At 41.4% G+C, this 22439-nt stretch overlaps 1 protein-coding gene across 1 annotated transcript in view; it reads right to left on the bottom strand.

Annotated features, from left to right (window-relative positions):
* Positions 1–22439, bottom strand: part of PER2 (period circadian regulator 2) — a 47317-nt gene that overhangs the window by 7745 nt on the left and 17133 nt on the right. Inside the window, exons 9-19 of the mRNA XM_054982972.1 lie at positions 22343–22421; positions 16350–16456; positions 14762–14915; positions 13578–13683; positions 10551–10685; positions 10088–10196; positions 9425–9590; positions 9189–9310; positions 3349–3534; positions 2863–3120; positions 1247–2109 (exon numbers count right to left, since the gene is read on the bottom strand). Coding sequence (XP_054838947.1) covers positions 1247–2109; positions 2863–3120; positions 3349–3534; positions 9189–9310; positions 9425–9590; positions 10088–10196; positions 10551–10685; positions 13578–13683; positions 14762–14915; positions 16350–16456; positions 22343–22421 — 2285 coding nt within the window. The remainder of the gene's footprint in view (positions 1–1246; positions 2110–2862; positions 3121–3348; positions 3535–9188; positions 9311–9424; positions 9591–10087; positions 10197–10550; positions 10686–13577; positions 13684–14761; positions 14916–16349; positions 16457–22342; positions 22422–22439) is intronic.

Genomic DNA, 22439 nt, shown 5'->3' with positions numbered 1-22439 from the left:
GTTTGTAATTATAAAATTATGCATGAGGTAGGGGAAAATTGGGTAGAGAGAACGTTTTTTTCTTCTCCCATAATACTAGCACTTAATGCACCTGAGTTGATGGGCAACAGATTCAAGAGACAAAAAGAAATACATAATTACATTATGGAATTCACGGCCAATGGATATAGTGACAGCCATGAGCATGGATGGATTTAAGAGGGTTTTAGATAAATTCATGGAGGATATGTCCATCAATGATTACTATCCATGGTGAGTAAAGGGAACCTGTATATATAGAGGCAGCAAACCTCTGAATACAAGTGCTAGGAGGCTGCATCACAGGAAAGCCTTGGTTTCTCAGCCCCGTTTGCTGGCCCCCTAGGGTAACCGGTTGGGCCACTGTGTGAAATCAATACTTATTGTTACTATTTTATTTTATACCTCACCTTTCTCCCCAATGAAGACCCAAAGTGGCTTACATAAATTTTCTTCTCCATTTTATCTTTACAACAACCTGGTAACGTGGTTAGGCTGCATATGTGTGAGTGGCCGAAGGTAACGCAGCGAGCTTGTATGAGAGAGTAGAGATTCAAACCTGGGTCTCCCAGATCTAGTCCAACACTATAACCACTATACCACACTGGCTAAAACTACTAGCACCACACTAGCACCACTTGCTAGATCAGACAGACTACTGGTCTGATCCTGCAGGGATCTTATGTGGCATTGCTCTGGACTGGCTTCCTTTTAAACAGGATGCACACCCAGAAAAATTACTTGCGTAGAAACAAAGGAGTAGGTAATTCTTATTTTTGCACACTTGACAAGTAATATTACTTTTTCAGAGTGTAATAGTTAGTGGTGCTTTCAATTTTAATTAAGAAAAAGAAGAGTGCCTTGGCTACTATAGTTTTGGCTAGCAATCTATGTTATATACATAAGAAGAGTCCCATAAGAGAGATCAAGGTGGTAAACAGCGATTAACCTGTGAGTTTGGGCAAGTAAAAATTGCCATCTGGCAACCAGGTAGACGAAATTTGCAGACTTGGGTTCTTTGCTGTTTCAGATTGCCAATTACTGAAAATTGGAAATGTTGCATTTCCAAGGATGGTTGAGGTGGGTTTAGCATCTGGTATTTGGCTCCTTTTGTTTAATAAGATACACATGGAAAAAGAAGTTAAATAGATGCTTTAAAAAAATTCTTTACATTTTCTGTCAAAATATATTACAACACATTTTCCAAGAAATCATTGAGAATGCTTACACGAGAAGATGCTTTTTTGTTACAGTCATCAGAACTTAGGAATTTGCTATTTGTCCCCTCTTCCATTAAAGTTCCTTGGTTTCCCAGCGTAACAGCAATTCCACTTTCAGTAAGTTTTGGCATTTCTTCTTGCAGAAGGTTCAGTTGCAGAGGTGAACTACACCGTGACTGAAACAACGGTGGAGAGGCCTGATCTTGTGGGCCAAGAGACAGTGGAGTGCAGGAACGGGATGGTTCATTTCGGGATTCTATGAAAGGTGTCTTTTCAGTATCTGCTGAAGGATTATAGAGGAATGGCTGTGCTGGAAATAACATTTGTGGGGGAAATGTGCTTGAGGCAGTAAAAGGAGGCTGTGCTGTAAACATTGCTTGGGAAGAAAAAGAATGCTGAGCAGAAAAACATGGCTGATCAGGATAAAGTGTCTGAGGAACACCACTGTTCATCTGAGGATATACATAGTTGGGGAGAACAAGTGCTACCATTGGAGTCATTAGAGGGGTAGAAAATTGTGATAATGGCAAAGGACACTGAGTTCCTGAATCATGTGATTCATGAAAACCAGAGAGAGAAGGTTCAGGGCCTACTGGCATAGCCCCTGTGGGTGGAAAAACTGGAAGTGGATATGCAGGCATAACTGCAGGAAAAGGCACGGCTGGGTAACTCGCTTGTGAGGCATCTGATGGAGACCAAGCTGTACTATTGGGGCCAAGCAGAGGAAACCGAGGGGGCTTGGTACTAGAAGCTGTGCTGCCTGAAGATTCATGTGGTTTAAGTCGTTTGGACTTTGACCTTGATTTTCTATTCTTCCCAGTTCTCTTCCAAGATTGATCTATTCCAGAGCCATGACGTAATCCATGAATACCTAGAGAGTGAAGAAAATATTCAGTGTCTCCACTCTTAAACAGCATTAGGCTACAACCTTTCTTGGAATACATCTCCATGGATTTGAAAGCTTTTAATTCTAGATGCATGAAGGCCACTACAAGGAGGCAACCAAAGGACACAACTGTATACGTTTTCAGAGGTATTTATCCCCTTTATCTCCCCACATTTTCCAGAACTCATTGTTGATACTTAGAACAAGTTCCATGGTTAAACTCTCAAAAACCCTGAATCATATCAAGTGGGTGTTCCCCCTCACAGCCTTCTCTATTCAAGAAGCTATTACAAAGCACCTGGATTACAATACTACAAGTAGAAAAATCATGCTCAGGCATTTATACAAGAAATGCTAAGGTTTGCAAACCCATGAAGTCTTGAAGGAGAAGAAAACTAGATGTCATTGTAAATGCAAATTTAATCCCCTATTAGGGTTCCCAACACTACTTCAGCAAATGTCAGGATTTGGGGGTGGTATCTAGAGAGGGTGGAGTTGGGGAAGATGTGATATTGCTTCTGGATGATTCTCTAGGCTGCTTCCCCTGGTCTCTACAGTCTTTACCTCTAATCTCATCTGGATAAGATTTTTCAAGTAGGAAATTCTCTAGGAGCAAACAGGATATCACTAGCTGTCTACAGCTTACTAAGTATATCAAAATTGCAGTTATTAGGGAAAAGCAAATTTATGCCATGGCCAATTTAAAATTAGATAAAAGATTCATTCAGTGAGCCTTACCACGTTCACCAGGATGCCCCTTGGGTCTTTCCTGAAAGTAGTAATTACAATGATATTGAAAAATATGGAGTTTTTTGATTTCTTTACATTTGGTCAGAAAGCTCTGCTCTTCTTTTTGTGTATGCACTGCAAGGACTTCCTTTGTAAGCCCTAGTTTCTTAAAGGTTTCTTTTTCCTGAGTTTTTGGTGTACTGGACTGGACAGCAATAGCTTGATTGTCAGTGGGTTCTGTTCCATTTGGACCATCTTCTATTATTTCTAAAACAAGCAATTGAAAAAATATTTTAGGAAAAATGTTTTCTCAAATTAAGTTTCAGCTGATCAGAGATGACTTCATCCTATATCATGACATTAATATGGTCTGTGACCCAAAATTTTTCACCTCCACCAGAAAGAATATATTGTAAATTCTTGCACATAAAGTAGCAAGTGCCTTGTAGAAACTTTAAAGTAGTATTCTATCCCATAATAAAAGTGGTACAATACCTAATTCAGGCTGTGGCTTTTTGTCTCCGACATGAACTAGGGTGCTGCTGTAGCTGCACTGACTGGTAAAAGATGCAACACTTTCTGGTTTGCCAGGCAAAGTCAAAGGGGTTAAATGAGCACCGACCACAGAAGTATTTGACTTGTCAGGTGGAGGGCCGATGCAGGTTTTTGACAACATATTTTCTTAGAAACAAAACAAACCACACACAAAGAAAAGAACAAAAGGATAAATGTAAGATTTTCAGACAAAAATAAAGTTATTAGAAGAAAAACATTTTCTGGGTTTAAAAGGGCAAAGTCTGAACTGCTTTTAAAAGGCCTTTCTTTTGCATTCTACCACACTTATTCAGCAATTCTTCAGCTATTTCTCTATTTTCACAGTTCCTCTCACTTTTCATCAAGAACCTCTGAAACACAAACTCTGCCACTCTTTTTGGTTTATAAAGTTAGGAAATGGGGGACAGGAAAAGAATTCATCAGAACTGTCACTCATTTTGCCAGTGCCTCAAGTTGCCTAACAAATAGCTTCCTTGCTGCTAATAACACAGCTTTAGAAAATAAATTCTTTGCAGGATGAGCGTGAGTTATTCCTCCATTTAACTATTTATACTTTGGCTTCTATATTTAAATTTTCCTGCTTTATAAATGTATCACTGCTTAATGAAAGCCAGGATATACTATATATAATGTAACTTTAAAAATATGAATTACTAGTATTTGTACTTCCAAGCAATAGAATGGCTGCAAATTAAAATCAGAGGCTAACACAGGATCTGGATGTCACTGGTTGACATCTGTGGTGATACGGAAGCTTATAGCTCCGATATCTAATTCCAGGCTTAAGAAGGCTACTTTGCAAGGCAGCTCTTGGCTGAGTCACACCAGCATGCAATCATTTATATAATAAGCCCAACATCTTCAAGTTGAGCATTTTCTCCATTGAGCCCAAGACAAGGGAGAATATGTGCTAAACTCATAAGTCTAGAAGTCCTATTAGAAGATGGTAAACATTTACTTTCGAAATGTTATTAGAGAAAGAATGTCACAGCATCAAGAGCTTTGATAAAAAATGTTCCAAGGGCCAGGACCCAAGCATCATTTTTCCATGCCTAGTATAAACTTGTAAAATGGACCCCACACACACTACCTCCACAATCCGTCATCCTACACATACAATCTCATGAACTGTGACAAAAGTTCCAATTATGCAATTAGTGTTACATATTATACACTTCTGAAAAATGCCTACTTTTGCTACTATTGTTTAATAACAATCAGAAAAACCAGCCTATGGAATCCTAGAAACTTGCTAATTATTTTGTAGCTTTTTGATTATTAAAAAGGGATTATCCTGTCAATATCTTTACAAAAAATTCTAGTGGATAACATGGCCGCAAAGATTAGGCAAATTAACTTAAAGCTTTATTTTTCAGGCCCTTTTCATACAATATCATGATTTATTCCTTCAAAGTCAATTTCTCTTGCCAGTTCACACTCAGTAGAAAAGATGGCTCGATGGCTTAACTGGACTTCTCTCATTACAGAATGCCTGCAATTTTTTATGAGTGCTCGCTTGCTAAAACTTTCAGCATCTGCTACAGTCACTGTCAGTGTGCAGAGAATCCACAGGGCTTTGCACACTTTGCTAAAAATCAGTTGCCACAGACTAAATCTCTATACTTACATCATTTTCATCTTGATTTTGTTCATATGCTTCCCTAGGTACTGTATTGTTTCCTTATTTTATTATTTTTTCCAAACAAAAAAAGGAAGAAAAAACAACCACCCTCAACATTACAAACATAAAAAACAAGACTACAAAAGAAAAAAAATGTAACAAAAAGACAATGTTGTATCAAATTATTGACAGAGGGCTTCATATTCACGCATTTTTCAAATTATCTTACAAGATATAACTTAGAGAATAAATTGTTAATGGCATGGAGGATTTTTAAAAAAGGATTTCTCAGTACACTTTATACCTAATTCATTTTCCATAAATTGCGGAAGGGCCTAGAAAGATGTTGACACTGAATACCTTTCTGATTTGTTTAAGAAATCTTTACTGTATTGTTTCTTGACTGTAAGAACGTCTTGTTGTTGGGAATTTGCAAGTGTTTCTGTTTCAGTCATGAAAGAGTTAAACTATTTGTGTTACTTAATTAGCAAACTTACTTGACATGTAACACACACTAGAGTTCACTAAAGAAATGTCCTTGAAAGTGCAAACATTCAGACTAACTATAGCTTATCAAAACTCAAAGCACAATACAGGCACTTATCTTCAAGCCAGACAGAAGCAGAAGCTATGCACTGGTGAGTCTACTCAGGACGCCCATCTTCCGCAATTGAAGGCCTTTGCTTGGATTGCCAATTTCATTATTTTCTTCTAAAGTAACCCTATTTTATCCTTTTAGTAAAGTATTCTTACAGAGCTACACTGGAGTGTGTGTCTATTCTCATTACTTCCAATGAACAATCCCTGCATAATCTCTGATTTCCTACACTTGTCCAATTTGAAAAACTGAAGCTAGATTGGTGTCCTTTGATTTCTTTTTGTTTTATTTATTTAATTTATTTTCTATTTATATTGTGCCCTCCCCGACACCAGCAGGCTCAGGGAGGATTACAAACACATACAAAATACATAATACATAATATGTCTTATATAAGTTAAAAACCACAAAAACATCGAAAATTACACAATTTACAATATAAACATGAACACAGCAGCACAAAATCCAACCGACCAAACCTTAACCATCTCCAGAGCAGATTACTAAATGGGGGTATTGGTAGTAGGGAGGGCCTATTCCACCATCAACCGGCCAGGGGGGCTCCGCCTAGCACCGCCCATATGCCTGGCAGAACAGCTCTGTCTTGCAGGCCCAGAGGAAAGATAACAAATCCCGCTGGGCCTTGGTCTTACTAGACAGAGCATTCCACCAGGCTGGGGCCAGGATTATAAAGGTCCTGGCCCTGGTAGATGCCAGGCAGGCCTCCCTGGGGCTAGGGACCTTTAGCAGATGTTTCTCACTAGAGCAAAGAGTCCTCTGGGGCTCATATGAGGAGAGGCGGTCCTGCAGATATGCCTGTCCCAGTCCGCATAGGGCTTTATAGGTTAGTATCAAAACCTTGACCTTGATTCGGTACTCCACCGGTAACCAGTGTAGCTGATGCAGTGCTGCCGTTATATGCTCATGCATCGGCAATCCTGTGATGACAAGCACCACTGCATTCTGTACCAGCTGTAACCGCCAGATCAGGTTCAGGGGAAGCCCTACATAGAGTGCGTTACAGTAGTCTAACCTAGAGGTGACTGTTGCCTGGATCACTGTAGTCAAGTCACAGGGCGAAAGATAAGGGGCAAGCTGCCTGGCCTATCAAAGATAGAAAAACGAGGACCTGGCAACTGCAGTGATCTGGGCCTCCATTGTCAAGGAGGCATCCAAGATCACCCCCACGCTCTTGACTCTTGGAGCTGGTGTAAGCACTGCCCCATCAAGTGCAGAGAGCCGGGGTCCCAAATCCACGTTTCCGCGACTCAAGTACAGGATCTCCGTCTTCACAGAGTTTAACTTCAGCCAACTTAGCCTCAACCATCCAGCCACAACTTCAAAAGCATGCTCCAGGACAACTAGGGCAGATCCAGGCCATCCGTCCATCAACAGATATAGCTGGGTGTCATCCTGAAAGAAGCCCAAAACTTCACACCAACTGGGCGAGGGGGCACATAAAGATATTGAACAGTAATGGGGAGAGTATCGCTTCCTGCGGCGTACCACATACTAGTGGCCGCTGGGACGATAGCTTATCCCCTAGCGCCACCCTCTGTCCCCGACCATGAAGAAAAGTCACAAGCTACTGTAGTGCTGTCCCTTGAATTCCCACATGGGCAAGGGGGTGGGTCAAAAGGTCATAATTGACTGTGTCGAATGCTGCTGAAAGATCTAATAAAATCAGCAGCGCCGATCCACCTCGATCCAGGTGCCTGCGAAAATCATCAGTGAGGGCAACCAGCAATGTCTCCACCCCATGTCCCAGGCGAGAACCCGACTGGAAGGGATCTAGAGCCGAGGTCTCCTTCAGGAAATTCTGCAGTTGGTTCTCCGCCACCTGCTCAATCACTTTTCCCAGAAACGGGAGGTTCAAGACCAGATAGTAACTGAGCGGGTCAGCTGGATCCAACAATGGTTTCTTTAAAAGAGGCCTCACCACAGCCTCCTTAAGTGCTCTGGGAAAAACCCCAGATCTCAGGGACATGTTGACAATGGCCTCCAGAGTCCCATAATCAGTCAACACTGGCTTTCACCAGCCATGACGGACATGGGTCCAGGAGGCATGTGGTAGGCCTCATTCCCCACAAAATCTTGTCCACCTCTTCCCCCGAAAGAGGGCTGAAGTGACTGAATATTGCCTCCGAAGATGACCAAGGGGCCTCTAGTTCACATACTGTATCAACTGTCGCTGGTAAATCGTGGCAGAGAGACAAGATTTTATCAGCAAAAAAGCTCGCAAAAGCCTCACAGCTTATGGCTGAATTCAAATGTTGGTGGTCTCCACCTGGAAGGGGACCAATGAACGTACCACATTAAACAGTTTAGCTGGGCGTGAGCTAGCTGATGCAATGGAGGCTGCATAAAATTCCTTCTTCGCAGCCTTCACTGCCATCTTATAAAATTTCATAAGCAATATATAAGATGTTCTTGTTTCCTTGTCGCGAGATCGCCGCCACGCACGTTCACGTCGTCTTAGTTCCAGCTTTCGTTGCCTTAGCTCCTCTGTGTACCAGGGGGCTCAGCGATTACGGTGGCAAAGAGGACGACAGGGAGCAATTTCATCAATGGCCTCGGACAGCCGGCCCTGCCAGTCCTCCACCAGCTCATCCAATGAACTGCCATGGAACATGGGTTCCCACAGAGCATTCTGGAAACCAATTGGTTTTTGTTCCCTTTTTTACCTCTTTAATTACCAGCTGTCTGAATTGTATTTATAGCCCCCACTAGACAAGCAGCATAGAGGATGTGTGTTTGTGACTGTGAGTGAATTAGACACATATTTTGAGCCTACAAATCCGACCAGAAAAAGGAGTACTTGCTTCCACTGTCTTATGGAGCTTTGTCTTGCCCTTCCCATCAGGTGTCCTTCCCTCCCTCCTGCCTGTGCAAAAGGAACTCTGAGACTGGTATTTTTTGATGATAGACCCAGAAGCCCAGGAGTTCAGCATGCTGCTTGAAACTGCTGCTCTTACACTGCTTGCTTCCAGCAAATCTCACAAGATCTGAACAATAGATACAAGAAAGCAAGTTTCTATAACTATTCTTAAACATGATCTACAGTGTATTCTCCACGTTTTCTTCATAGTAACAGGGACTGCAGCCTGGCCCCTCTGTACCCTGGTAAAGTGTACTCCCCCTGCCCCTGGCAGGGGGCCCTATTCAGGGATATTCAGTCGAGCCAAGTGTATGGCAATATATATCCTGTTATTGGATTCAGCATTTTCAGTAAACATTACCGTTTGAGAAAATTTAATAAAAATGATGTATCAATGACATCCATCATTCTGCTGATTATCCAGGATGTATTATAATCCAGAATGAACAGCAATTTCGTTTGTATAAACTAACAGCTCTTCAAATATTTTGAGATGCAAACGGAAAAGTGAGAATCTGGAATATTATTATGCCTTTGTAGGGCATGCAATTATTGTATTTGATTCATGCCAACTGTATTATAGTATTATGGAGATTTGTAGTAAAAAAAAGAAATTAACCTCCAGTTACCTACATGGGTTAACTGGAGCTAGCTTTTCTTCCATGAAAAAAGTCCAGCAATACCTGTAGATGTTTTAGTGTTATTCTTTGCTTTCAATCTGCATGCTTCAGAATCCAATGAGACAGCATTTGATATAGGCAGCGACTTCTTCACTGTATCAGGTGCACTGCAACTTTCCAAATACCTAAAATAAGAATCATTTTTTGAAAAATAAAATTTGAGAAAAAATACATTTTTTAAAAAAGTAGTAATCAGTTACACACTGCTAGTGATTTAGTGACAATGAACTGCTACACACCTGATAACACTATCCAAACAACTGATCTGCTGATATGAATACACAGGCTGTTCCACCCAATCCAGTTCTTCTGTAGCCATGTTTTTTTGACAAGCAATTCCAACAGCATCATTTTCAGTTGACTGAGTGGCACCTTTCTTGTAACTGCAACAGTCACTAAAGTTTTCTGAATAATATAAAAACAGAAACATTCGAAGTATAATCTTTCCCTGGCCAGGCAGAAATAACATTCTGTCATCAGGGAGTTAGTAGCATGTGAAAAGCTCCCAAATAATGGCAAACAGTGCAAAGAGACAACTACATTATTCATTCACTGTATTTATAAGCCCATCTTTCTCACCAAACAGGGACCCAAGGTGGTTTACATAAGTCTACTGTCCTCTAGTTTATTCCCACAACAACTCTGTGAGGTAGGCTGAGAGTGTGTGATTGTTCAAGGTCATCCCCAGCAAGCTTCAAGGTGGAGTGGGGATTTGAACCTTGTTCTCCCAGATCCTAACCGTTCAAACCACTACACCATGCTGGCTCTCTGGTTTTGTAGTTCTTTACTATGTGCATTTGCCTGCACATTACCATACTGAGTAAAATGTACCTGATTAAAGATAAGTATTAAAGATGATGCAAATGAAACCTGAAATTTGTTGTTAAACCCCACTGTCTTACCCCTGTAAGATTTTTTCTGATTGTCAAGCGTTGATCTGGAATCAATGAAGAGGTTCCCTCCTTTATTTTTGGCCACAGTTCCATTTTTATAATTATCTTGAGAAAAGTTCTAAATTGAAGACAAAAAATTAAAAACTTACTAAAAACCCTCTTAGGCAACATATGGTCAATGCTTGCTGGTGAGTTCAGGTAAGAGACCAATGCTTTGCTGGTTCACTACTTGAATGCCTCTGTTCCAATTTCCCAGCAGATGAAACTGTTAATATGAAACTGCAACTGCAGCTCTGTTCTGCTAACAGGGATTGATGCTTTCCTCCTGCTGGCAGTTCTGTGCACTGAAGAACCTTCCCCATCAGCAGAGAACTCTTTGTACCAGAAAAAACACACAACTGACAGTAGAATGGATCCAACCCCCACAGAATTTGGCTTATGGCAAAGTATTTACCTATTTAGATAGACTTACAGGCTTGGATATCTTCTGGCTATCTTCATTATTGTTTCCATTGCTGTCGCTGGATGAAGCCACACTCATCAGGTGTTCGTGCGATCCATTGCTGCCCAAGCTTCCATAGCCACTAGAGCCACTGTTATGTACAGGCTAAGTGTAATAATAATAAAGTTATATGTCTATGTTTAATGGTTGCAATCAGAAAAAAGCACGCTAGTAAGAATAAATAATTGCCTAAGATAGCATAGAAGGTACATAACTACAGAGAACAGATGCAGAGGAGTTAGCCGTGTTAGTCTGTAGTAGCAAAATCAAAGAGTCCAGTAGCACCTTTCTTTTGAGAAGCCACCCACGTGACCTCACTGGGCAAGGAGATTTCAGAAAAAAGACCACTGATTACCATCTTAGCTGGCAGGCAGGTTCGTGTGGGAAAATGCACGTTCAAATCCTAGAGCATTTAAAGCTTTATAAGTCAAACTTGAACTCTGCCTGGAAACAAACTAGGAGTCAATAGAGATCGTTCCATATAGAAGTAATATACTAATTATACTGGGTTACTATCTAGTCGCCATACTCTGGGCCATCTGTAGCTTGTGTGTATTTATCTCATTTTATAGCCCTCTTTCTGCCCTAAGTAAAGGCAGACCCATGTATGAAACATTATATTAATTTAACCCATGTGTTATTAACACCAGCAGAAGAGGCTGCATCAAGTGAAGTTGTAATAATGCCTAAGCTACAAGCCTGAATTTTAAGAGGGGGCGCAATCCCATCCAGTAAGGTTAAATACAGCACTTACATGGTCAAGTTAAAACCACCATCAGTACTGTCATCACTTATCAATTTAGTTTTTTAGCCTCCATTCAACTCATATAGATTCAGAGCATCTGTTCACTATGCCTACTGTCTCATCTGGATAGGATGGCCAAGAGAAACAGAGCCGGGTGCTATTAACATACTGATGTCACCCCATCTCACATCTCAGATGGCCACTTAGCCAAACCAACCCAACTTCCATCTTCTGCAAGACAGAAATTGAAACACTGGAGCAAAGTGCTTGCCATGCTCATCCCCGCCAGGCAATCCGGAAGAATACTGGAAATGGCTGAAACATACAAAAGGATCCCTACCTCTATTCCATCTCCCCCTTCCCCCAATCAACCAGGGAAATCAAAGAGTTCCTGTCTCAAAACAAGGACTACTGACATAACGAAATTGGTTTATATAATCTATGTCATCCAGTAAGATTCACGTTGGGTTGCCTCCACACAATGCAGAAAGGTACCTATGAAGGGGGGGTGGGATTAGTTACTGACTGAGAGTTGGATATATTTGTAGGGTTCAGGGAGGGCTACCTGAAGAGTGCCCTTGAGATTCAGGTAGTTTGGTCTAGCTCCGCATTCCATAAACTATATTGGGGAAATATTAGCCATAAAACTGTTCTGGTTTTGGCTTACATATTTCAAATAGTGTAATTCAGATTTAATGTACTTGGATAGTTAGGTGAGTAGTCATGTTGGTTGATTGATTTAACTTGTATTCTGCCCTCTCCACGAATGGGCTCAGGGTGGATAACAACATTTAAAACCAACAATAAAATCATAAATAACAGACAGTTCAGTTCAATAAAACATCACCCTAAATGGCAGCTATATTTTCTTAACCCCAGCCAGCACACTTCACAGGGCTGAGGAAGGTAACCAGATGAACAAGATGAACCAACCAGTGAGAACTGGAGAGGGATGGAGGGGTTACATTACCCCTCTCAATTTACCAGTTGGAAGGCTCATTCCTGCCCCAGCCTCAGTCATATGCCCGGCGGAACATCTGACTTGCAGGCCTGGCAAAAAGATGATACATCACACTGGGCCCAGGTCTCAGAAGACAGAGTTCCAGCAGGCTGGAGCCAGGTCAGAGAAGGCCCTGGCTCTAGTTGATGCCAGGCAAGCCTCCCTGGGGCCAGGGACCACCAGCAACGGTTTATCAGCTGATTAAATCGTTCTCTGGGACACATATAGGGAGAGGCGGTCTCACAGATACACTGGTCCCAGTCTGCTCAGGGCTCATAGGTTAAAACCAAAACCTTGAATCTGATCCGGAACACAGGGAGCCTGTGCAGCTGTTGTAAAACCAGTGTTATGTGCATCCTATACAGATTATCCATGAATATATATGCAGCTGCACTCTGGACCTGCTGTAATTTCTGGACCAGACCCAAGGAAAGCCCAGTGTAAAGCAAGTCACAGTAGTCTAGCCTGGAGGTGACTGTTGCTTGGATCACTGTCTTTAGGTTATGAGTCAAAAGGTAGGAGACAAGCTGCCTGGCCTGCAGCAGGCAGAAAAAGGTAGATCTGGCAACTGCTGTTACCTAGGCCTCCATAGATAAGGAGGCATCCACAATCGCCCCCAGACTCCTGACCATTAAAACAGGAGCAAGTGGCACCCCATCGAGGGCTGGGAGCCGGTTCCCTGAACCCAACAACCCACGGCCCAAATACTGGATCTCCATTGTCGTGGGATTCGGTTTCAGTTGACTCGGCTTCAACCATCCAGTCATGGCTTCCAAAGCTCTAGCCAAGGCATCTGGGGTAGAGTCGGGCTGGCCATCCATCAACAGATACCACCAGAAGTCATCTGCACCCAGTTGTATCTGATCTGCAGTATCTGGTCTCCAGTAGAATAGCAGGATTTGAGTCCAGTGGAACCTTAGAGACCAACAAGATTTTCAGAGTATAAGCTTTCAAGAGCCAAAGTGTCTGAAGAAGGGAGCTCAGTCTGGTGTCTGAAGAGAGGAGCTTTGACTCTCAAAAGCATACACTCTGAAAGTCTTGTCAGTCTCTTAGATTCCACTGGAATCAAATCTTGCAGTATACTTGGAGTTTTCAATACACAAGATCTGATGAATAGGGCTTGGTTCTGCACCGAAATTTTAAAAAGAATGGTAAAATTTTCTCATGTAAGCAAGCAAGGAAAACAGAATGTGCCTACCCCACAGGTTTTATACTCATTCAAACTTTTTTTTTAAAGTTTAAGCAAGTGTACCTGCAACAGTAGCCGATGTATTTGCTCTGTGATTTCTTGAATGCTAGGGTGCAGAATTTTATCCTCTGTGTAATGAGGTGCAAACACATCTTCATTCAAGGGACCTCTGTAAAAATTATCAAATAATATGCTGTATGACAAGTAGATTAACTTCAGCTATGTCAGCCCCTTTTCTCTACTGCATCTACAAACTTTTAAACTGATAAAATATTCAGGCTTACTCACTCCAAATAGGATTTCTTCATTCTGAAGTAAGTCTTGACAAGATTGGAAAGATCTGCAGCACTTATAAGTTTCTTGTTAAAAACATTTACTGTACAGTACCACACTTTAAAAGAGAAATGTGAATAACTAGTTTTTATATGCCCTCCCCCACTCAACAAGTTCTGTTCAGAAACATGGAAACAAGAACATGGCATTTACTTACTTTTGAATTTTGCATTTTCTACAAGTTTCAAAAAAGTCTCCATAATTACGAGTACTAAATATACAGTGGCTAAAATATCATTCAGCACAATCCTAAATGTAGCCACAAGGTATCTTAATTATGCACAGTAAAGAGTTGAAACGCTGTAAAATAGCCTTACAATGCAATCAAGGCTCTCTAAGATTTGTGCTACAGGCTGTATGAATACATGGGGTGGCTGATCTCTCAGTCTTATGCAAGGTAGCTAGTAGCTCTCAGTCTTATGCAAGGTAGCTAGTGTGCGTGTGTGCATGCTTGGAATTACATACTGATTCATCTAGGCATCATTACTCCCTTGCAGAGGTTGCTGGAACAGCATCTCCACACAGTGGTCATAATGTGCAATGCTGCTTACTATGTGGACCCTCTGTACTTAGGGGATGGTTTCCCTGCCACCACTGTACATCCAGAAAAGGGCAGTGGTTGCTGTGGGTGGGGAGATCCTCCACATCATAAGTAGCAGTATACATCACATTGGATGGAGAAGCTGCTGCAGATGTTGCTTGCAGTGGCACCTATAGGGAAGCTGCAATGTGAAGATCAGTTCTTGGAAAAGAAAGGGATAGCTGGGAAATAAACGTTCCCAATAAGGTGGCACTGCTCAGAAACTTGTGGAATTCAGTTTGTGAATGACACTTTATGTCCTTGTTTCAATGCACAGATGCTTCCCCAAAAGAACACATACATTTTTCATTTTGATGGCCACTCGTTTACTTACGTTCTAACTTTGTGCCTTCCAATTATAAAGGAAACCTTTCGGCTCCAGGGATTGATGAAACTGGACCAGCTAGTATCCAGAGTTACATATTCTCCATTTCTAGTGCAGAACCTGATCGGTGAATAATCAAATGGTTGTCCACCACACTGAAGTACTGTAACAAAAATTTGAGGCATGCTTCAACTTTAAGGAAATGATTGCAAAATATTTTTAGAAATAGCAGTACTCTGTTCAATACTGATGTTTTGTGAAATGTTTTTGTGAAATCTTCTTAATGGGCTGCATATTGCTCCTAGAAAGCATTACAATCTCACAATCCTGAAGAAAGCCAAGAACAAACAAATGAAAGAGGAATGTGTATGTGTAAACTTGTGCTGGATTTAATGGCAATATTGTGGCACAAAAAAGCCATGTATGCATGCACAAATGATGCACATAATGAGAGAGAACTCTGGTGCCCAAGAAGCAGCATCCCTTGATATTAAAAGGCTACTCCGCTGCTTTGGTTCTACAGACTCCACAGTGATGAGGAGGTGGTGTGTGGATCTGTCTGCTGAAAGATAGGACACATTATACCCCCTCAAGGTTACTGCTGCTTGGCATATGTGACTAACAAAAAGGAAACTTTGGGAGAAGTTCAGCAATAAGTATGGTTGTAAGCACTGAATATGCCTGATGGCTTAAGGCAAACAAACAAAATGCAAAGGTCAAGTAGTATAAGACTTCATGGGTTAAAACCACCCCCACCATTAATATGCACAGAATACTACAAAAGCTAGGGCAGATGTTGAAACACTTGTGCAATGTATTCCCAATGATCCATTCATTTTTCATGTCCAGCACTAGTGGAAGCATCTGAACAGACTTTAAAGGCAGCAAAACAGAGAATAAGATATGTTCATAAGGAGCTACAAATAGAAAGGAAGAGTACTAAAGCTTCTCAGTAGATGAAAATTTTGCAAAGGCGTCGCTATTAGCTACTGCTACCTCCTGATGGTTCATGACTGGAATAGGATTCAGGAATACTTCAAAAACTGTGGGACTGATGTCTATGAAGCTTCAATTCTGCTAGTGACTAGTGAATTTGTTCCCTCTGAACTACTAAGTTAGTCAGCCATTGTTGTTTGCAGACTTAATTGCATTTTTCATCTCCAACACCCAGCAGAAGTCAGGCTTTGAGAGCAGAAGCTATAAGGGTGAAGAAGGTGAAAAAAAAGAAACAGGTCCATTGATGACATATCAAATGTAGCATAATCTTGTATAATCAGGGCTTTTGCCTAGGAGGTATATGCTGGTATGGAATACCAACACCTCTTGGGAATTTGGAACTTTGGCTGAGAGGGGAGAACATCATCAGTACCAGCACAATTTTACAAAAAAAGTACTGCATATAACAGATTTGAGATTGCAGTGAACAGTGGTAGACAGGAAGAGGATGTATTATTATTTCAGATGTCATAAGAAGATGATGCTCCTTAATTTAGCAAAAGACATGAAGACTGAAAATCTGAATCCTTTGTGTTGCTTTATTTTTCTGCTTGCTACCAAACCTTATCAAAACACACTATCCAAAATGAAAAGAACCTACTTTTCTTGTGAATTGCTAGCATTAAAGGTCTGTCACTTGGATGGAGATGCACTAAGACAGGAGTTCCAATTAAGTCTTGAGGTAAGTATCCCAAAAGAGGTACCGCTCTAATTAAAAAGATTTAAAAAGACTGTCATCACATAACAGGCAATTAAACAGCATATACATTTTACCAAACTCTTAAATATCTCACTCCTTATGCTTAAGCACTGTCATTACTAGGACAAGATGGCCACCATACCCAATTGTTTCAGCAGCTCAACTGAATGGCACATTCCTAGCTCTGCATCTTGCAAAAAACCCCACAAACCCTTATTGTATTCTCCATGTAGCCTTCTCTCCCTGTTTTGAATTCCTTGCTGCAGAAGAGTTCATTTTCATCCATTAGACATCTCTACTTGCTCCTTCCATATATCCCCAAAATGCAGAGCCTTCTATTTAGTTCTTTATTAAACCTATTTGAATCATTTTCCAAATTATAATTTCTGCTCTTCTTGCACTCCAACCTGCTGTGGAGGCCAAACCTCTGCACTCACTCTTCCTGCTGGCATCTTCACGTTCTTGGTAACAGGCACTGCAGTCAATATAGAAGGGCCCCAAAATAGGCAAGGCTTCCCTAATCTCCTGAGCAGAAAAGCATACAATCAGGCCCCACTATTCTAGGTGTTCAAGCAAGCATGCAAGATTAAAGACTGCCGAGGTCCTCACCTGCAGCCCACAAGTGCTAGAGAAAGACCTGATTAGAGGTTCTTACCAGCTCACCTAAGCAGACACTTTCCATTCCCGCAGGGGCTCTGATGAACAGAGTACAAACTTGTGCAAGGCCAAAGGCATTAATTCTCTCCAGAGAAACAGCCTTATTACTGGCCTGCAACTCTTTTTGCACAGCTTCCTGCAGCTCCTCTTACTGCTGATAAAACTATTCAGATCTCAAGGAATTATTAGTGGCTCTAATATTGGGCATGACCAGTTGATAGAAAAGAATGGAATGACAAGAGAGGAGAGGGCTGGTAGAGGGACTACTCTGAATATTGCATCAGATCGTGATATGTTCTGTGTATATTTGAGAGAGTTTGTGTCCACATGTTCTTATGTATGCACATTTGCTCAGAGGTGGTCTTAGTAGTTCTGGGGCCCTGAACAAAAATCCAGGATAGGGCCTGGAATCACTGCTACTCCCTGCCAGGTCCCCTGACTGGGCCTACCCCCAGGGTCTAAGCAAGGGGCAGCCCTTGCCCTATGTGAGGCAGGTGGGAGCTGCCGTCGCCACAGAAGCTGGCTGCCTGAGGCATGGGTGAGCTGCTGCAGAGTCGAATGCTCAAGTTCCTGATAGGGTGGGTGTGAGCAGCCTACTGCTGTCACCCTTTATCAGAGAGAAGCCAAAAACCAAAAAAAGGAAGTATGCCAAAGCGTAACTCAGTACAATATTATTGTCTATACCACAGTACAATTATCAATATATCTACATTGAGTTTTCAATGATCTACAGCAATTCAAACATACATGCATAGAGAGAGAATAAATTTCAATATAGTAGAGTTTTCTCCAAATTAACTTATAGCGCCCGAAGGTATACAGTTCCAAAAAGGCTGGTTGGTAACATCCAAGGTTGCAAAGTTGCAAAGGACGGGTGGCAAAGCAGGTGGCAACGAGCTACACCGGTCTCATTCCTTCGGCTCGTTTCAGAAATAGTCCTTCATCAGGCCACAGTTATCCTACAATTCATATTAAAAAATGTCAATACCAAACCATTCAGGAATATCCCGGTGGTTTCATATCTCCAGCCATACTTACTATTTCATCAGGCGAAATTCATGTAGAGAGTCAACCATCAAACAATATCAAATGCTGAAATCAGATGACCAGGGCACGCACTTCATCAATTAAATACAGAAGCTCAAGGCTAATTAACAATTAACATTACATAACTGCATTTAAAGGGACTTGACTACCAAATCTATTGCACTTTTCCCAAACTCATTTCTATATTCCATTAACATCAGCAAGGCCAACATGAATTGCACATCAACCCACAATCAGGAACTAGACCAATAAATACATTGCACTTTTTCAGAACCGTTTCTATGTTCAATTATCTCACATGCGACCAATATAGATTATACAACAGGGTGGCTCTCAGAGATTCTTGAGAGAGTACCTTCCGACCGATTACATCACCAAACTACATAAAATCACTACGTTTAAAGAGGTATATCTAATAAATATATTGCACTTTCCTCATTGCACATTCCCCATTGCAAACCAAAAATAATTTCAGTCAGAGGGAAACAATTTGGTGAGGGGGGGGGGAACCCAAATTAAAGGAACACCGAATAATCAATGTCATTATTCAGACCCTCTGGTATCATGGTGTGTAATTTAAAAATCCACCTAATTTCAGCCTGTAGGAGAAGGCGTTTATTAAAACCAGTTCTCTTAACCACCTCCAAGACAGAGTACCTAAAAGTTCTATCAGTTCCATGTCTATTCCGCAGATGTTGATAAAGGGGCGTATCTTCACTCTGGTTTCTGACCCTCGATATATGTTCCTGTATGCGTGAACGCACAGCCTACATATAGTAATGGACAACTGCACTGTAAGAGATACACTACATTATTAGTGTTACATGTGGAGAAGTCCCTAGGTGTTATAGGGTACCGTAGGTTGGGGAATTTCATCTTCCTGAGGTCTACGCAGAAGGCACACACACTACAATGCCCGCATGGAAAGTGTCCAAGCGGTAGGTTATTTTGTTTAATCGGGCTCAAAAAATCCGAATGTACTAAGAGGTCCTTTAAACTCTTGGTCCGACGGTATCCTATTTTGGGCGGAGTTGCACAGCCTGGAATATCTAAAAGGACCCGCCAGTACTTTTTGATAATTCCCACTATTGATTCGGCCAGGGGAGAGTGGTCAATTGCCCAGGTGATACCCGTTCTCCCTGTATCGCGTTGCCTATAGGAAAGCAATTGTGAGCGGAGCGATCGATCTGCTCTTAATTTGGCCCGGGAGATCACCCAAGGTGGGTATCCCCGCGCCATAAAATCATTTGCCATTCTACTAGCTTCTTCCTGATAATGACATTGAAAAGAAGCATTTCTTTTAATACGCAAGAATTGCCCCACCGGGATGTTCTTTTTGAGAGCTGTTCGGTGGTAGGAATTATACTGTAGATAGGCTGCCCTATCTGTGGGTTTCTTAAAGGGCCTCACTCCTAAAGACGTGGCTGACCTCTTAAACACCACAACATCCAGGAAAGGGATGCTATCCCCACTCCCCTGATGTGTAAATCGTATATTTTCATCCAAGTTATTCAGCCATTCTACAAAACTCTCCACTGCTGCAGGAGTGCGCATTATGCAAAAAATGTCATCTATGTATCTCTTTATGCAAATAATCTGGCGTCTCTGGAAAACAAGTACTTATATGACCCGGAAAGCAACCCATTTTTTGAACAGATTATTTGCATAAAGAGATACATAGATGACATTTTTTGCATAATGCGCACTCCTGCAGCAGTGGAGAGTTTTGTAGAATGGCTGAATAACTTGGATGAAAATATACGATTTACACATCAGGGGAGTGGGGATAGCATCCCTTTCCTGGATGTTGTGGTGTTTAAGAGGTCAGCCACGTCTTTAGGAGTGAGGCCCTTTAAGAAACCCACAGATAGGGCAGCCTATCTACAGTATAATTCCTACCACCGAACAGCTCTCAAAAAGAACATCCCGGTGGGGCAATTCTTGCGTATTAAAAGAAATGCTTCTTTTCAATGTCATTATCAGGAAGAAGCTAGTAGAATGGCAAATGATTTTATGGCGCGGGGATACCCACCTTGGGTGATCTCCCGGGCCAAATTAAGAGCAGATCGATCGCTCCGCTCACAATTGCTTTCCTATAGGCAACGCGATACAGGGAGAACGGGTATCACCTGGGCAATTGACCACTCTCCCCTGGCCGAATCAATAGTGGGAATTATCAAAAAGTACTGGCGGGTCCTTTTAGATATTCCAGGCTGTGCAACTCCGCCCAAAATAGGATACCGTCGGACCAAGAGTTTAAAGGACCTCTTAGTACATTCGGATTTTTTGAGCCCGATTAAACAAAATAACCTACCGCTTGGACACTTTCCATGCGGGCATTGTAGTGTGTGTGCCTTCTGCGTAGACCTCAGGAAGATGAAATTCCCCAACCTACGGTACCCTATAACACCTAGGGACTTCTCCACATGTAACACTAATAATGTAGTGTATCTCTTACAGTGCAGTTGTCCATTACTATATGTAGGCTGTGCGTTCACGCATACAGGAACATATATCGAGGGTCAGAAACCAGAGTGAAGATACGCCCCTTTATCAACATCTGCGGAATAGACATGGAACTGATAGAACTTTTAGGTACTCTGTCTTGGAGGTGGTTAAGAGAACTGGTTTTAATAAACGCCTTCTCCTACAGGCTGAAATTAGGTGGATTTTTAAATTACACACCATGATACCAGAGGGTCTGAATAATGACATTGATTATTCGGTGTTCCTTTAATTTGGGTTCCCCCCCCCCTCACCAAATTGTTTCCCTCTGACTGAAATTATTTTTGGTTTGCAATGGGGAATGTGCAATGAGGAAAGTGCAATATATTTATTAGATATACCTCTTTAAACGTAGTGATTTTATGTAGTTTGGTGATGTAATCGGTCGGAAGGTACTCTCTCAAGAATCTCTGAGAGCCACCCTGTTGTATAATCTATATTGGTCGCATGTGAGATAATTGAACATAGAAACGGTTCTGAAAAAGTGCAATGTATTTATTGGTCTAGTTCCTGATTGTGGGTTGATGTGCAATTCATGTTGGCCTTGCTGATGTTAATGGAATATAGAAATGAGTTTGGGAAAAGTGCAATAGATTTGGTAGTCAAGTCCCTTTAAATGCAGTTATGTAATGTTAATTGTTAATTAGCCTTGAGCTTCTGTATTTAATTGATGAAGTGCGTGCCCTGGTCATCTGATTTCAGCATTTGATATTGTTTGATGGTTGACTCTCTACATGAATTTCGCCTGATGAAATAGTAAGTATGGCTGGAGATATGAAACCACCGGGATATTCCTGAATGGTTTGGTATTGACATTTTTTAATATGAATTGTAGGATAACTGTGGCCTGATGAAGGACTATTTCTGAAACGAGCCGAAGGAATGAGACCGGTGTAGCTCGTTGCCACCTGCTTTGCCACCCGTCCTTTGCAACTTTGCAACCTTGGATGTTACCAACCAGCCTTTTTGGAACTGTATACCTTCGGGCGCTATAAGTTAATTTGGAGAAAACTCTACTATATTGAAATTTATTCTCTCTCTATGCATGTATGTTTGAATTGCTGTAGATCATTGAAAACTCAATGTAGATATATTGATAATTGTACTGTGGTATAGACAATAATATTGTACTGAGTTACGCTTTGGCATACTTCCTTTTTTTGGTTTTTGGCTTCTAGTTACTTGAGGAAGTATACTCTCCCTCCTTACTGTCACCCTTTATCACACATAGTCAGGGCTTCCCCCAGTGCAGGGCTCAGGTGGACTACCCTTATTGCCCACTGGTTAAGACTTGGAACTATCTGCCCTTGTCTTATCACAAAAGGCAGTCCATAGCTTTACAGTCACATATGTTACTCCTATACATTTTTAGGCAAAATAAGCCCTCCTATGTTCATCAAAGTTTACTCTCAGGACATTGTGCACAGGAATGCAGCCTAAGTTTCTTTCACTTTGCCCCAGATATAAAAAATAATGCCAGCACTGATACAAAAATACTAATAACTTTTCTGCTGATGTTTCATTATTTGAGAACTGCAAAACCCCCACAACTGCAGATAGAAGTATAATACAGCCACACACACAGAAATTTCATGCTGGCTTTAATAGTTTAGTCACTATTGCTGGTGGACTTATTGTCATGAGGAACTTAAGGTAGTTTAACACAATAGTTTCAGTAGTTTCACCTTTCATCTACATCCTGGAACAAACAACTTGGTGTATGAGTTGTTGTAAATATTCTTTTATTAGGAGGGATTCTGGGTGCTGAAAGAGAAAGTAAAC

Source organism: Eublepharis macularius, chromosome 6 (assembly GCF_028583425.1).
Source record: "Eublepharis macularius isolate TG4126 chromosome 6, MPM_Emac_v1.0, whole genome shotgun sequence".
In the NCBI taxonomy this organism is placed as follows: domain Eukaryota; kingdom Metazoa; phylum Chordata; class Lepidosauria; order Squamata; family Eublepharidae; genus Eublepharis; species Eublepharis macularius.
Note: the sequence above shows the minus strand (reverse complement) of the source record. Positions and strands in the feature narration are given on the sequence as shown.